This window comes from Rutilus rutilus (genome assembly GCF_951802725.1).
Source record: "Rutilus rutilus genome assembly, chromosome: 15".
Lineage (NCBI taxonomy): Eukaryota > Metazoa > Chordata > Actinopteri > Cypriniformes > Leuciscidae > Rutilus > Rutilus rutilus.
Window position 1 is genome coordinate 33,085,980 of NC_140220.1, and position 15,282 is coordinate 33,101,261.

Consider the following 15,282-nt stretch of genomic DNA (forward strand, 5'->3'; position numbering starts at 1 on the left):
CTAATACATGATTTATTAACAAAGGATGCACTGATTGATTGATTTACTCGTTGATTGAATTAACAGCTAGAGTAATGGTCTATTTGATTAACGTAACTCTTGTATTTGGAGGATAAAATAAATAAATTAAAATGCACACACTCACACGCACAAACTTAAACTAGTGGACAGTAGACATGCAGCTACTGACAAATTGAGTGGGCTTGTTCACAACAGATTTCGCTTGGCATGTGTTAGGCTTCTATTAAACTTAAATTATTTATTAATACCCATCTCACGTCACAAGGATATTTCCAGGGGCACCACGAAGTACCTTGTCGACTATTTAAACTCTGCATAACCTGACAAAGAGTTATGCGTAGGATGGAAGTAAAAACAACACAGACACACTTGAAGCAAACGAAGCAATATGATCTAATTTCAGCAGTTATGGGCACTAATGGCTGTTCTTCACTCTTCGGGGTGTCACATTACCAAATGTTACGCGAACCTTTTGGTTTTGATCGTTGTTTGCCTTGGAGTGGAAAGTTCCCCACTGAAACCGCCCCTCCTACTACTAAGGATCTAACATGTACAAATTGAAAAGAGTCAGAAGAGCCTTTCACACACTTGAGGATCAAGCTGCACTCGCTGAAAATGACCACCGGCGTGGAGCGACTATTCGACGAACTTGGACACTTTAAAAGGTAGCCATTTGTTCCCGAACGGTACATTGATAAGTCTTTTATGGGAATGGACACATATCTGTTAATATTCACACTAAATCATAGTTATATCATATGAATGATGTGGGATTTTAATTTGGTTGCCCTTTAATAGAAACGCGTAAATGCTCGAGTGCGCTGTTGAAGACGTACACGAAAATCCAATTCTGTAAATAATGTTTACAATTTTACATTAAACATTTGCTTAAAATTATAATGTAGATACTTATTTTAAAAATATTTACATTTACTTTAAACTGCAGGAAAAACTGTAGGTTACCTTACAATATAGGATTTTAGCCTATAAAAGTCAGCTACATAAGTTTTAAAATTGGCTAGTGTAAAAAGAAAAAGAAAGAAAGCAAAAAGCCTCTAATTAATAAGGTAATAAGTACATTAATGAAGAGATATTGTTAAACTGCATGTTAAACAGGATCATAACTGTCAACCACAGCAGCATTTTTATTGTTAATTTAACAGCCACTGCATTGCGTAAAATATCATTGTAAACAGATTCGTATTGCCTGCATGTCAATTAATGTATGTCAGTATTTGCACAAGCTGGCAGTGTTGTCCTTAAAATTACTGTTTGTTTATTGAATATTTGATGTATTATTGATAATCAATGATGTGTGCAGTGCACCTTGTCTCGTCACTCCTGCACGACTTCCAATTTATCCTTTTACTTTCCCTTCAGGTTTCAGGCATGTCTCTACTTTGCTGCTATTTTCCAGGCCATCTCCTGTGGAATACATTACCTGGCCTCGGTTTTCTTAGTTGAAACGCCTAAATTTCTTTGTGACACTCCAAATATCACAGACATTCTATATAGAAATCACTCATCAACCTCTCTGGCAGATATCTGGACTCACTACAAGCCAGGTGATGGGCCAGTGGTTGTACGGACAGCTAGAGGAGACCAGTGGGAACTTAGTCCTTGTTTAAAAGCGCTGCGGCTTGATGCCATCAACTTTCAATACGAGTTTTTTGGGAACAAGACTGTGGAGTCATGTGGCGGCTTTGTCTATGATCACAACGAGGTTGAGCAGAGCATCGTAACAGACTGGGACCTGGTGTGTGAGAAGGAATGGCTGGCGAAGCTTTCACAGCCAACGTTTATGCTGGGAGTTTTGGTTGGAGCCTTGGTGTTTGGGGATGTCGCAGACAGGTAAATTGTCTGTCACACACACTTACAAACACACACTCAGAACTTGAAAGCAATATTAGAAAGGACCTCTCACAGACACAGTGGTTCTCATATTAACATAATTATATTTAATACACACCACCTCTAAAGCTAACCTGCTTACATTATTAGATCAAACAAAGCATGATTTGGCATATGTATGAGTATTTCAAATAGCAAAGACCATTTCAAATGTCCTCACAAGTAGAGTTTTGACAATTTTCACTATATTTGTGAGGACATTTTCAAAAAATGCCAAAACTGCACATAGTCAAATGCATTCAGAGCAATGGAGGGACAAAAATGACAGATAAGCTAACGAGACAAATTATTACAGTGTAATACAGTTACCTTCATCAGGGCAGTGAATACAAGTTACCATAAGACTTGAGATGTGTTTGCAAGAACACAGCATGGTCAGCAGCACAAACAGGACTGATCTGTTATTTAGGACAGAAAAAGAGAGAAGGTTGAACAAGATAAGTGTAATCTATGCTACGGTACTACAATAAACTTGAACATTTAATATTGCAGCATGGTTTACTATTGGCAAATATTTGCTTCTGCGGTAAGAAAACTAAGAGCACAGAGAGCAGTACAGGATGTGAGATATGCAGACACAGCATGACTGCATAGAGACAGGATAGCACTGGTTCACCTTACAGAAACAGGGAATGAAAGTCTATTTCCATACTGGATACCACTGGATATTTGATCATGTTCATTTTACAGATTGGTCAAGGTTGTACAAACGTAGTAGCTCTAGGAACTATTTTGCTCTAGGAACGATTAAACGAATGCATAGGAATGGAAACAAATGTGGAATGGTCAAAGGTGAAGTAATTGTGGTGTACATAAGTGAGAGATTTGCATGCAAAACAACCCATTGGTTTGCCTTGATATTGCAATCTTTAAAGGTGCATTAAGCAACTTTTCATGTTAAAAATACCCATTTTTCTAACCCATACATGCTTAAACAATTGCCTGATGGGCTGAATGAGCCCTTCTATGATCACTGCGATTGCCTCTATAATCCTGTACAGTAAAATAAATAAGAGGGATTCGGGACGGAATCGACTGGGCGTGACGTCATGCGCGTTCACGCTTACCTGGCTATGTCTGGCAGGTTTGTGTATTCGCTGCCATTATCCGCATCAGCGAAGACAACTCAAGCGACTTTTGCAAAAGTAGAAGATGGATTCAAAGAGACCGGCTTCTAGTTCATCCCAAACCCCAACGCAAACTCCACATGACCGCGTGCACAACTCCGGTTGCAGTTTCGCGTGTCGCCAGAAGGGGGCATAGTTCTGCAAAAACTCAGAGACTTGCGCAATGCACCTTTAAACAGCTGTTCAAACATAAATATCAAATTGTGAAGAGTGAATCTTACTTACATTAACTGACAGTTGACAATAGTACAACCATCTCTTTCACCAGGTGTTTGGATATAAAGCAAAAGTTTATATAAAGCTATTTTGTTGTTTGAAGCTTCCTAAAGTTTTCTGTTGATAATGAAAATCATGTTTAATATAAACATTTTTGCTTTCCCATTTTCCAGAATTGGTAGACGGCCCATTCTGATGGCTACCAGCTTGTGCCAGTTTATTTTTGGAGTGACTGTGGCCTTCACAGGAAACTACTACCTTTTTGTGGTGATGCGTTTCCTTCTTGCCATGGTAAATTAATTATTCCATGTTCATAATACTTACATACATGCATGCACATTCATGCTCATCACAGCTGAGAAGCTCCAGACATAAATGGCTGAAAGAATAAAAAATATTGTGAAAACTGACTCGAAAAGTCATTCTATTTTCATTAAATTAAAACACAACAAAGCAATTTAACACTTTATAAATTATTTCCTCTTCCTATAACTATTTAAATTGTAGTTAAGAACAAACAACAACTTCAGCCCTGTTAAAAAAGCATCAGCCTCTTGATTACCCGGCTGCTCAAAGCAGGAGCAAATCAATTGTAAACGTTTCAACTGCTTTAAAACATTTCCTGGTCTCTGATGTTTTGATAAAGATATCGGGGTATTTATTTAGAATTATTGATTAGCTGTTGCAAAACTGAATTATTGATTAGAAGTGCCAGAAGCACCCTTAACCCAACTCTCTGTCTCTCTCTGTGTTGGCAGGTGTCGAGCGGGTATCTGGTTGTAGTCTTTGTGTATGTGACAGAGTTTACAGGAAATAAGGTGCGCACATGGACCTCTATGCATGTGCACGCTGCCTTTGCTGTGGGCATCATGGTAGTGGCTCTGGTAGGGTATCTTGTTCGTGTCTGGTGGATCTACCAGATCATCCTCACTCTCAGTACCTCTCCATTCTTGCTCTACTGCTGGAAGTTTCCAGAAACACCCTTCTACCTAATGGCTAAAGGGCGGTACAAAGAAGCCCAGGAGCTGCTGGACACTATGGCCTACTTCAATGGCCTGCCACCCACCCTTAAGGTAGACTCACTCTGACAACACATGGAATTCCATTCCTGCCATGAATTATACCCATCTCAGACATCTGGTCAAATTTGTCAGAATATACCTTGTATACCAGAATATACTTTGATGTTAAACAGCATTACTAGCCTGATCGTACGAATTCTACGAGGTGGCTAATTCGTACGAATTCATACGACCTCACTCGTACGAATTAGTACGATTTTTGCTAAATCGTACATATTTTACAAATTGCCCAATTCGTATGAATTCATACGAATCACCTACCCCTGACCCCGCCCCTAAACCTACCCATCACGTGGGTTTAGACAAATCGTACAAATTCGTACGAGTGAGGTCGTACGAATTCGTACGAATTAGCCACCTTTTTATCACTCGAATTCGAACGAATTGGTCGTGAGATAGCGTTGGCATTACCCCACATTATCACGCACTATCTGACTCTATCAATAAGGAAATTGAAAGAAAAGTGACTTGCAAAAAGGTAGCATGAATTGAAATCAAAGAACTCAAAGAAAAATAAATATCACAAAGCAATTGCTGTCAGGGGCAAACCTAACACATTTTATCACATTGTTTACATTTAGAAATTACTAACCTAGACCAAAACTAGGATCATAATGCTGAGATACTGTAAACTTTAGAATGAAATATTTTAGGTGCTTGATTGAAAGATTAGAAGAGTTGTGGAAGGTAACGGATATGAGAAAAAGTGGTATTGTTAACAGCTTGTGTTTATTTGCATGTATCACTCACCTTAGGTGTCAGAGCTAAATTACGAATGCGATGGAGCGCTGTTAAAGGATAATAAGCAATCAGGTGGGACCGCAATGGAAGTCGAGAAGAGGCTGAGCATCCTGGACATGTTTGGAAGCTTGAAAATGGCTGGTCGCAGCGCCACCTGCTGGGCTATCTGGTTCATCGGAAGCTTGGGATACTATGTTTTCAGCCTGGGATCTGTCAACCTGGGAGGAAATCAGTATATCAACCTCTTCCTGGCTGGTAATGGACTGATGTGTGTTTATGTTTGTATGTGCTAGCATTTGTTCTCAAGAAGGTTTGGATGCCTTAAATGGAATAACTCGTGGTTTGTTTGTTTTTTCAGATCAGAATCATCGTTTATTCACCCTTAAGCCATTCCAAACCTCAATCACATAATTTTTCCATGGAATATAAGATAATAAACTATTGGTTGACAATGAATGGAGAGTGTAGCTTTTAAGCTTGTCGGAAAAGCACCATAAAAGGATCATAATTGTGCAGTTGTCCTTAACTTTAATTGTAAAATTAAAATTTTGTACTTTTTGGGTGAGCTATTCTTTAAAAACAAAAAAAAGTTTAAATGAAAAATATGAGAGATATAAGAATATATAGAATATAAGAGATACAAAAACATGCAAACACATCTACTAGCATGATGCCTTATGTATTGCATTGCTGGATTTTGAGCATTTCCACTGAGTTACGTGCAGTTTAGTTTTAGTAGTACTGAAGTGAACAGCACTTAACTATCCTTTATTTGACTGTTACTGTAGGTGCTGTTGAGATCCCGTCATACTTGATCGGCTGCTTTGCAATGGATCGGGTCGGCAGGAAGAAGACATGTGCCCCGGCTCTGCTGCTCGGTGGAGTAGCCTGCATGCTCATTATTGTGGTGCCCCAGGTATGAGATCACGTGTGTGTGTGTGTGTGTGTGTGTGTGAGCATCCATGTGATATATCACACTGTGATATAGTAGTACACTGTTAAATTCACGATGAAATGGAAGTAGCAACAAACCTTACCTTCTGTATTGTGGCATACAGTACAGCTAAGTGTAGCAGATTATCTAAAAAGATTAAATGTAGGGGGACTTGGTTCTATGTTGTTGATTGGATTTTGAGATGTGAGAGAGGCAGATGAATGCAAGCTTGCATGTGCAGGTTTGAGCGGACTAAATGATTGGAGAAGTCCTGAGTCACCAGAGAGAAGCCTGTAGTTTTCACTGGAATATTCAGTAATGACATTTTGATTCGACATAAAAAAAGGAAACATACGCACAGATGAATCTTTGTTACAGTGTAATTATACAATTAAGTACTAAGTAATAGTAATTAACTACATGTACTTACTATATAATTAGGGTTAGGGTTAAGGTTTGGTTGCATGTAACTACGCATAATTGACTGTTATTACTATAGTAACTACATGTAAAATGTGTAACAGGGACACTGTAAAATAAAGCGTTACCAAATTATGTTACAATGAGATCAATAAACGTGCATTTAGAAAATAGAAGATAGATAGATTTGTTTCATGCTGACATTAACATATGTTAGTTTATGTTTTGATAAACTGTTAAATACATTTTCTATTGGGAAACAGGTAGTTTGATAAATGAAAGGAAGCATGACATGTATTTAGAGTAGAGAGAGAGAGAGAGAGAGAGACTGAAATGTATTTACTTTTCATAGCAGGGCCACAAAAAAATGTTAAAATGGGTCAAATTTCTAACAAATTGTTGAAAATATCAATCTGGCTAAATCAACTTGACAGCTGACCATAACTCGTGATTTTAAGTTGTTTTGATAGATCTAGAACCAATATGCAACAAGTTGCATCATCATCATATTGGAGAAACTGAGTGATTATTAAAATGAATGATTAACCCTGGCAAGAGAGGACATGTGTGTGTGTTTGCTTTTCACATGGTAACTGGGGCAGCTGCGCATCAGTCTCTTTTTGTTTGTGATTAACCTTTTTCCACCTGCTTTCTCAATTTCTTTCACTCTTCTTCCCTTGTGCTTTAAACAGCAGTAATGCATTCACTGCATATGATCCAATCAAGATTCATCTTCTGAATCAAGTTTAGATTTCTACCCAAGCACAAGAGACTAGAGTATATATTTACTCTCAGTACATGTAACAGCTCCTCTGTTGATTCAGCTGACAAGCGTATTTTTATTTTTTTATTTTGATAGGTTGCATGTCTGTAATTATTATATCTTTGACTCTTTCATTGTGAAACTTGGTCACAGCATACACATCCCACTTCATTAACCAAAGAAAGTGACTGTGTAATTATTGCAACGAATTACTGCCAGCTTTATTGGTCTAGCAACAAGGTTTTAAGCACCATCTATTCGATTTAGAGGATGTGAATGCAGCGCAAAAGTTTTTGTCGATGATACCCCAGTTCTTCTTTTTTCCTTATTTTAATTTCTACTGTCTGGTCCCTAGACACAGTCACTTGTGATTTGACAGTTTAACCTCATGAAACTCCCAAGTAGGATTTGTGGTATCGCAGCACCTTTAAGAAACCAGACTACTTACTAGGATATACAATTCTGCCCCAAAAAATATTGTTATTCCTTGGTTTTGTGATTGGTAAGAGCATCCACAGTGGTGCAGGTCATAACAAGCCCAAAACCTTATTGTGCATGTCAAACTTGTCTTGCTTGAGTTTAATAATTAATAACAAGCTGCATGCTACAGATTGCTTCAATGCAGATATCCATATTGTTTTATCGCTGGTGTCACAAGACCTGCGTTTAACCCTCTGTGCATGTGATTTATTTTTACATGCTAAATTAATTTGAATATGTTTGACACAGTAGTCATGTCAGTATGTTTTCCTCTCTCTGTGCTGTAGTTGGTTTCAAGTGTCAACTGGACAACTTTACCCCTCTGGTCAGTGCCAAACTTCAGTTTAACCTAAAATAAGTGGCTTGAATTATAGATCTGCAGGTGTAAGGTAGTCTTCTCGGCTTCTTGAGAGTAATACATGTATGCACATGGCTTGTATGTCAGTTTAGGAATGCTGTTGGATGAAAGGTACTTCAGTAAGTGCCATGCTCACACATAACTGAATCAAAATCAAGACATTTTACTGCTTTTAACCCTCATGGTTGTTAAACTTTGCAATTTATAACAATAGTGTTTAAAAAGATTAGCTTATTCACAAAACATTGCACTATTAGTATACATATCAGCGACTCTTTCTAGCTTACATTAATCCACCAGTAGGTGGCGGAAAGTTACAGTACACTTTGTGATAGAGTCATTAAATAATTTAACCGATTCCTTCCAAACACTGGCTGCGTCCGATTATCGCCTAGTCTTAACTTGAGTAGGTAATTGTTTTTAATAAGTAGTTACTTCACAATTATTAAAAAAGTATGTTCTAATGAATGCGTGTAGTATGAAAATTTGCTACCAGCTTCACTACCTTTTACAAATGGACTCATGGGATAGTAAAGTGTCCATTGAGAGAAGTAGGATGTCCAGGTACTTTTCGACAACTGTTATGAATATTGTGAATTTAGAAATGCTCCTCATTTCACCTTACTATATAGTAAGGAAGTATGCATATTCAGATACAGTCACTGATTTATTTAGAACGCAACAAGAGGAGTGAAGAACTGAATCGATTCAACCACTGAGTTTTTCAAAAATGAATTCTGATACTACTTCATATGATATCATTTTTGTTGGCTAAGCCAAAAATAGATTAAGTAACTGGCAATATTATGTAAAAAAACCCTTCTGTTACTCAATATTACCTTATTGTTCACTGAACTGTAAGAATCACAATCGTGCTGTCAGTCTGAATATCAACATACAGCAGCACCCATTCATATATTATGTATTGATTAAAAATTCAGGTCACACAAATGGAGCAATATGAATGATAGAAATCAAAGGATATAAGTAAAATATGTAAACTATGGAGTGCATTTCTCCAAACAGCCTTGGTCACTGAAAGCACAGGCTATGAAGAATGCGTTAGTGGGATGATATTCCATCAGGATCACGTCACCCCTCATAACTAATAGCTGCACTGCTGACACACTGAAATGGCCGAGTGTGGCGTGAGTACAGCCACCGTTGCTCCAAAAATGTATAAATAGACCTGTCATCTAAGTGGCTGTTTATGGCAGCTGCCTGCTTCTGAGAGGGGATATGTCTTGGGGACGTTTAGACTTCGTGAGCCCATTGACCTGCTACTGGCAACCACTTTCAACAGCTGATGAATAAAACATTGTTGCTGATAAATATAATCTCACTGTTTCTCTCTCTTTGTTTCAGGATATCGAGGTATTGGCTATAGTCCTAAGTATGACAGGGAAATTCGCCATTGCCATTGCATTCGGCCTGATTTACTTGTACACCTGTGAGCTTTACCCCACAACTATCAGGTATTTGTTGTATTAATACACTATAAGTCCAGATTGAAGGCTAGAATACACTACATGACTTTTAAAATCTGAACAGATCATAAACTTGTCAACATATAAATGTTAGAGAGAAATACTGGGAAGCATGCACTGAACGACCAGACACAACAAACTCCCACAAAAACATGCATTTGACAAAGCAATGACAAATTAAATCAATGTGTTCTAAAATCAGCTCAAGACATCACATTGTTGTCATTTTTGTAAAGTCTAACTGCCCAAAATCTGCAGACTGGCTCTGACTTTCAGCGACTAGTGTTGACTTGTCCAGACTGCAAAAAAAACTGTATTCCAGCCTTTAGGCTGCCTATCACTAACTACCTCACGATACACACTGTCTGCAATAGATGTTACTGTAACATACTGTAAAACACTGACGCATTACAATATCATAATTGGACTTGAACAGTTCAATCTCTCTACTGTAGTTTGTTTCACTTTTATCCAGTATCGCTAATTTTCAATCACAATATTTATAATGTTCCAATATAAATCTAGTAACAATATATTTCATCAGTTTCTGAAGTTCACTGAGGATGATTGTTACATATATGCTGTATGCTTTCCGGTGATTATTTGCATAGACACAATCTTTAATAACAGACACTGATCCGGCAGGTCTCTGGCTGTAGGCAGTGGTAGTATGATGTGTCGGGTGGGAAGTGTGGTGGCTCCTTTCTGCGTTTACCTCGCTGACATCTGGATCTATCTGCCTCAGGTATGTAACCGCAATCAAAAACCTTCAGTTGACTGTGGTCAATTGTGTAAGACTCTAGAACTGAAGCATGATACAACATGAACATACATTTTCTGGACTGAGCAGTGCTGCAGTAACTTCTGCTCTCTCTCTTATTCTGTAGCTCATTGTGGGAATTCTGGCTATCGTCATCGGGATCCTGACCATGTTTCTTCCAGAGACTCTAGGACAGCCCCTCACCTCGACTTTGAAAGAAGCTGAAGCTCTGGGCTCCAAGCCCAAAACAAAGAATCCTCCAGTGGATGCACTAGAGATGAACCAAATATGAAAGCATAAATCCATTTTCACACAGGATTCCTGAAAGTGCCTTTACTGACTGACAACAGTACATACTCCAATATGAACGAGACATCAAATATTTTTTGACGTGTGCTACAATTTTTATTTTATTTTGTAGGCATTTGTGGGTAGATGAGGCTGTGTTGTGTGTGAATGAGTTTGGATAATATTGGTGGCATATTTGATTGTGAATGTTTTGATATTTTGTAATTGTTATGAAAAGTATTATCTTAATTTTACCAAAGTAAGAGCTTGCAAGGCAGGACCTCATTTATCTAAGTATTACATTTTTGCATTTCAGTCCAAACCACTTACGCACAGACGCTTAAGGTGCTGTCACATTAGTGAATTGGAAAGCAGATTTTTCCACTGTCTAGTGATGTATGAAGCACAGCTTACACAGATGTCCCTTTTAAGCCAAGAATCCATGATCAACGTAGCGAAATTCTTGTGGATTCCTATTGAAATGATTGGATTTCACTTAATCACCTAAAAGTAAATGTGGCTGCACCTTTCTAAAACATCTATTTGCATTTCCTTCTGTAAATGGTTTGAATTTAAGAAATGGAAATTTAGTTTTGACTCTACAAATGTGAACATAGTTAAATGATGAACATTTCAATGCACTAATGTGTTATGGATCTTAAACTCCATCTGTTTATTGACTGTATTAGCAAAACTCAGCTGTAGTGGACAAGGAAAACTCTTGGTTTTGGAATTGAAAGATAGACCTTGTTTTGTATGAAGCCGTTTTTTTTACACAATTGCATCTCAGGGTTTTGCTCAAAATCTATCAGTATTGTTCATAGTAAACTGTGACTGTACTTTATAATACTTCAAACCTCACTTTGCTTGACATGAGGAATGTATTGTTTAGAAGAGTTTATTAGTAATATTAAAGGGTTCACCCAAAAATGATCACTCTTCTGCCAGAACTAGAATCGCATATATGGCCGTTACCGGAATCCAGTGATTTTAGTTTATAAAGTTATAAATATGGATTTTTGTATAATTTTTTTTTACAAAAATGCATCGCTTCGCTTCAGAAGGGTTGTATTAACCCCCTGGAGCCATATGGATTATGATGGATGGATGTGCTTTTTGAAGCTTCAAAACCTCTATTCACTCCCATTATAAAGCTGGGAAGAGCCAGGATATTTTTTTATATAACCGAGATTTATTTACAATTATGGGATAATTTGAATTTTTGGGTGAACTAACCCTTTAAGTAAGTATTTATTAGTATTATGTGCTAAAACACTTTTTGTAAAGTCTTGACTTAAGGATTTGATTATTTGTAATACAGCTATCTTTTTCTCTTCAAAGACTCCATAGACTTTATACAATTTTCCTTGAGCTCTTGAATCTTTTGTGTGTTTTTGGACCAAAAAGGCAGGGATATTAGATTCTTAGTCATGTGCAGTTGTTATAGCAACACATTTGTCTAAAGAATGTCACATTAATAAAAAAGGTATCGTGTCTAAAATAATCATTTTATTTTTAATTTTGGTTTCATTCAAATTATTATATTGGCTACAAATATTGGCGATTTAAGTACATACTAAATGTCCTGTCATTTCCAGAGAACAGCACAAAGGGAATGTACTCATGGAAAAGGTGGGAAATATTTTCCAGGTTAGTCGGCATAAGGCAAGCGTCTCTGATTGGCTGTGACAGAGGGGAGGAGGCCCAGGACAAATTGTGTACAGTCAGCTCTTACAAAAAAAAAAAAAAAAACACACAAATAAATCACATAACAGTGAATTGTTCAATCAGAGGTTCAGAATTTATACAAAGGAACTTTTGTGTGTTCATTTATTTATGGCCTCTTTTGGACATTCGCATTAGCACCTTTTTGTTTTGTGTATATTGGACTACTACTGTCAGCACAAAAATATTTTCACAAAATAATCTCCATATTCCAAGTGGGCCTCCTACTTTACACATCCTACACAACAAATTCACCCACGCATTAATTGTGGTGCAGACATTCTGCATTTCCACCATCTGCTCACTGTATAAGTCTTTTTACAGGGGTGCCTTTATAAGACATGGGCTTTTACTCATTCGACAGCTTCTGAATTTTTTTTTTTTTTTTTACGTTTTAAATCATCTTCAAAAACCACCGGGGGTCCACATTGTACCCCGATTGTTTATGTGAGGTTTGGGCTATCAGTGCTGGCCTACAAACACAAATAGAAATGATCCTTTGTGGACAGGGCCAGCTGGATAATGCACTTTGACCCTGCTATGAAACCAAACTAATCACGAATACACGTACCCGCACTGATGCCTATTTCAAAACAAACCATGCAGAGTTCAAACCAATCTAAACACACACTGGGACTAAAACTTATAAAGACAAATGAATGTTAGTACATTAGAAACAAGGTATTGTAATGACTGAATATAACAGTAAATACAACAGCTAAATCTTTACAGTAAAATCCTTCTGTTTAAAATGAAGTAGGCCTATCCTTTGGAATACATGTCTGATAGTAAAAATGCCACGGTAATGCTCATGCAGCTAAACCATAACTATTATTAAGATGCTTTATCAAGTGCTCACAGCAAAACCCTATCAAAAACAATAAAGCTGCTGAGGGTTTCCTGAAGCAAGGACTCCCACTTCTGTTGAACTTGGGGAAACACACCTTGGCCTATATGGTACATCCATGCAAACAGTGTCTCTCAAACTTATCAGAGCACTTGCTTATCTTTTACATAGAGTTGACAGACAAATAAAAAAGATTGTTCATGACAAACATCCATGAACTGCAAGTAGGCTATAACAATGACAAATATTTGAATTATAAAAATGTGGTTTAAAATAGTTTTAGACGAAGTACAGCATGCCACACTCTCAACCCACAGGACAAGATTTTGATTAATTGAGTGACTCGATACTTTTAAATCAGTTCAACAAAAAGGTTCGTTTACGTCTATGCATCGTTACGCCAGTAGGTGTGCGACTATTGGATTCAAATGCGGCCGCCAATGCGTCCTTCATTTCCCATTTCCTGTTGTATTCCCATGGGATACAACAGGTGGATCCTACCCGGCTTAGCCGACCCCATGAATTCATTGCAGAATTACACTTTTAAATGCAAGTATTGGGTTTCAACTTACTCAAATATCTAATGATACAAATGTAAAATACATGATTACAAATAAAATTTATAAAAAAAACTTTAAAGCTGTTCAAATGTTGACATATCTTACTAATATGCGATTATACTCTTACTATATACATAAATGGACCATGGTGAACATGTTAAGACAGTTTGTAAACCCTGTTTTTTTTGTTGTTGCTTCAGACAGTTTAATATAACTTTCAAAAGAGTCTAGAAACATTACTGTCCCTCATTAACGGCAGTTGTGACAGTTGCTAGGCGACAAGAATAGTCCTCGATAGGCTAGACCCGACCGACCCATTTAACGAACACCAAATCCAGGGGGAGGAGTTGGATCCAGATCCAACTCCTCCCACCTTACATATACCTAAACCTACCCATCTCCACCCACTGATCCCTAAACCCACCCCTAGACCTACCAATCTCCACCCCCTGATCACTAAACCTACCAATCTCCACCCCCTGATCCCTAAACCCACCCCTAAACCTACCCATCTCCACCCCCTGATCCCTAAACCCACCCCTAAACCTACCCATCTCCACCCCGATCCCTAAACCCACCCCTAAACCTACCCATCTCCACCCCTGATCCCTAAACCCACCCCTAAACCTACCAATCTCCACCCCCTGATCCCTAAACCCACCCCTAAACCTACCCATCTCCACCCCCTGATCCCTAAACCCACCCCTAAACCTACCCATCTCCACCCCGATCCCTAAACCCACCCCTAAACCTACCCATCTCCACCCCCTGATCCCTAAACCCACCCCTAAACCTACCAATCTCCACCCCCTGATCCCTAAACCTACCAATCTCCACCCCCTGATCCCTAAACCCACCCCTAAACCTACCAATCTCCACCCCCTGATCCCTAAACCCACCCATAAACCTACCCATCTCCACCCCTGATCCCTAAACCCACCCGTAAACCTACCCATCTCCACCCCCTGATCCCTAAACCCACCCCTAAACCTACCCATCTCCACCCCCCGATCCCTAAACCCACCCCTAAACCTACCCATCTCCACCCCCGATCCCTAAACCCACCCCTAAACCTACCAATCTCCACCCCTTAGATCTGGATCCAACTCCACCCCCTGGATCTCGTGTACTGCAGTGAGGTGCTACTGCATTTAACCGACCATCGCGGCCTTCGAAAGGCGAGGACTTTGTAGTCAGTCTTTCTAAGGATGCAGCCTTTGAATTGGGACACAGCCAATGAAATGTATATTCACAGAGCGACCACTCAAATGCTATTTGCTCGCTCTATTGTCTCGCTTCAGTGAATGAAATAAATAAGTGCAAATAATCGCACGAAAATGACCCAGAGATGTTGTTATTTATGCCTAGATCTGATGATTTGTTCACAAACAAAACACCATGTTTTAAATAAATAGTAATCAATCCTCATACAAAAATAAAATTAATAAAAAAGAACAAATTTAAATAATTGTTTCATCATAAAATAAGAAATAATTATTTGTACGCACAGATTATTAAATATTTTCATACATCACATATGAAGAAGTCCTACAAACAACAAA

General features: G+C 38.2%; 1 protein-coding gene across 1 annotated transcript; it reads left to right on the top strand.

Moving 5' to 3' along the window:
- The first annotated feature begins 574 nt into the window (after nucleotides 1-574).
- Nucleotides 575-11,623, top strand: slc22a16 (solute carrier family 22 member 16). Its single transcript, XM_084432580.1, has 9 exons — nucleotides 575-686; nucleotides 1,402-1,872; nucleotides 3,449-3,566; nucleotides 4,034-4,348; nucleotides 5,113-5,353; nucleotides 5,887-6,014; nucleotides 9,419-9,528; nucleotides 10,186-10,285; nucleotides 10,428-11,623. Exons 1-9 carry the CDS (start codon nucleotides 637-639, stop codon nucleotides 10,590-10,592), a joined length of 1,698 nt encoding a protein of 565 aa, XP_084288706.1. The 5' UTR covers nucleotides 575-636; the 3' UTR covers nucleotides 10,593-11,623.
- The last annotated feature ends 3,659 nt before the right edge of the window (nucleotides 11,624-15,282 follow it).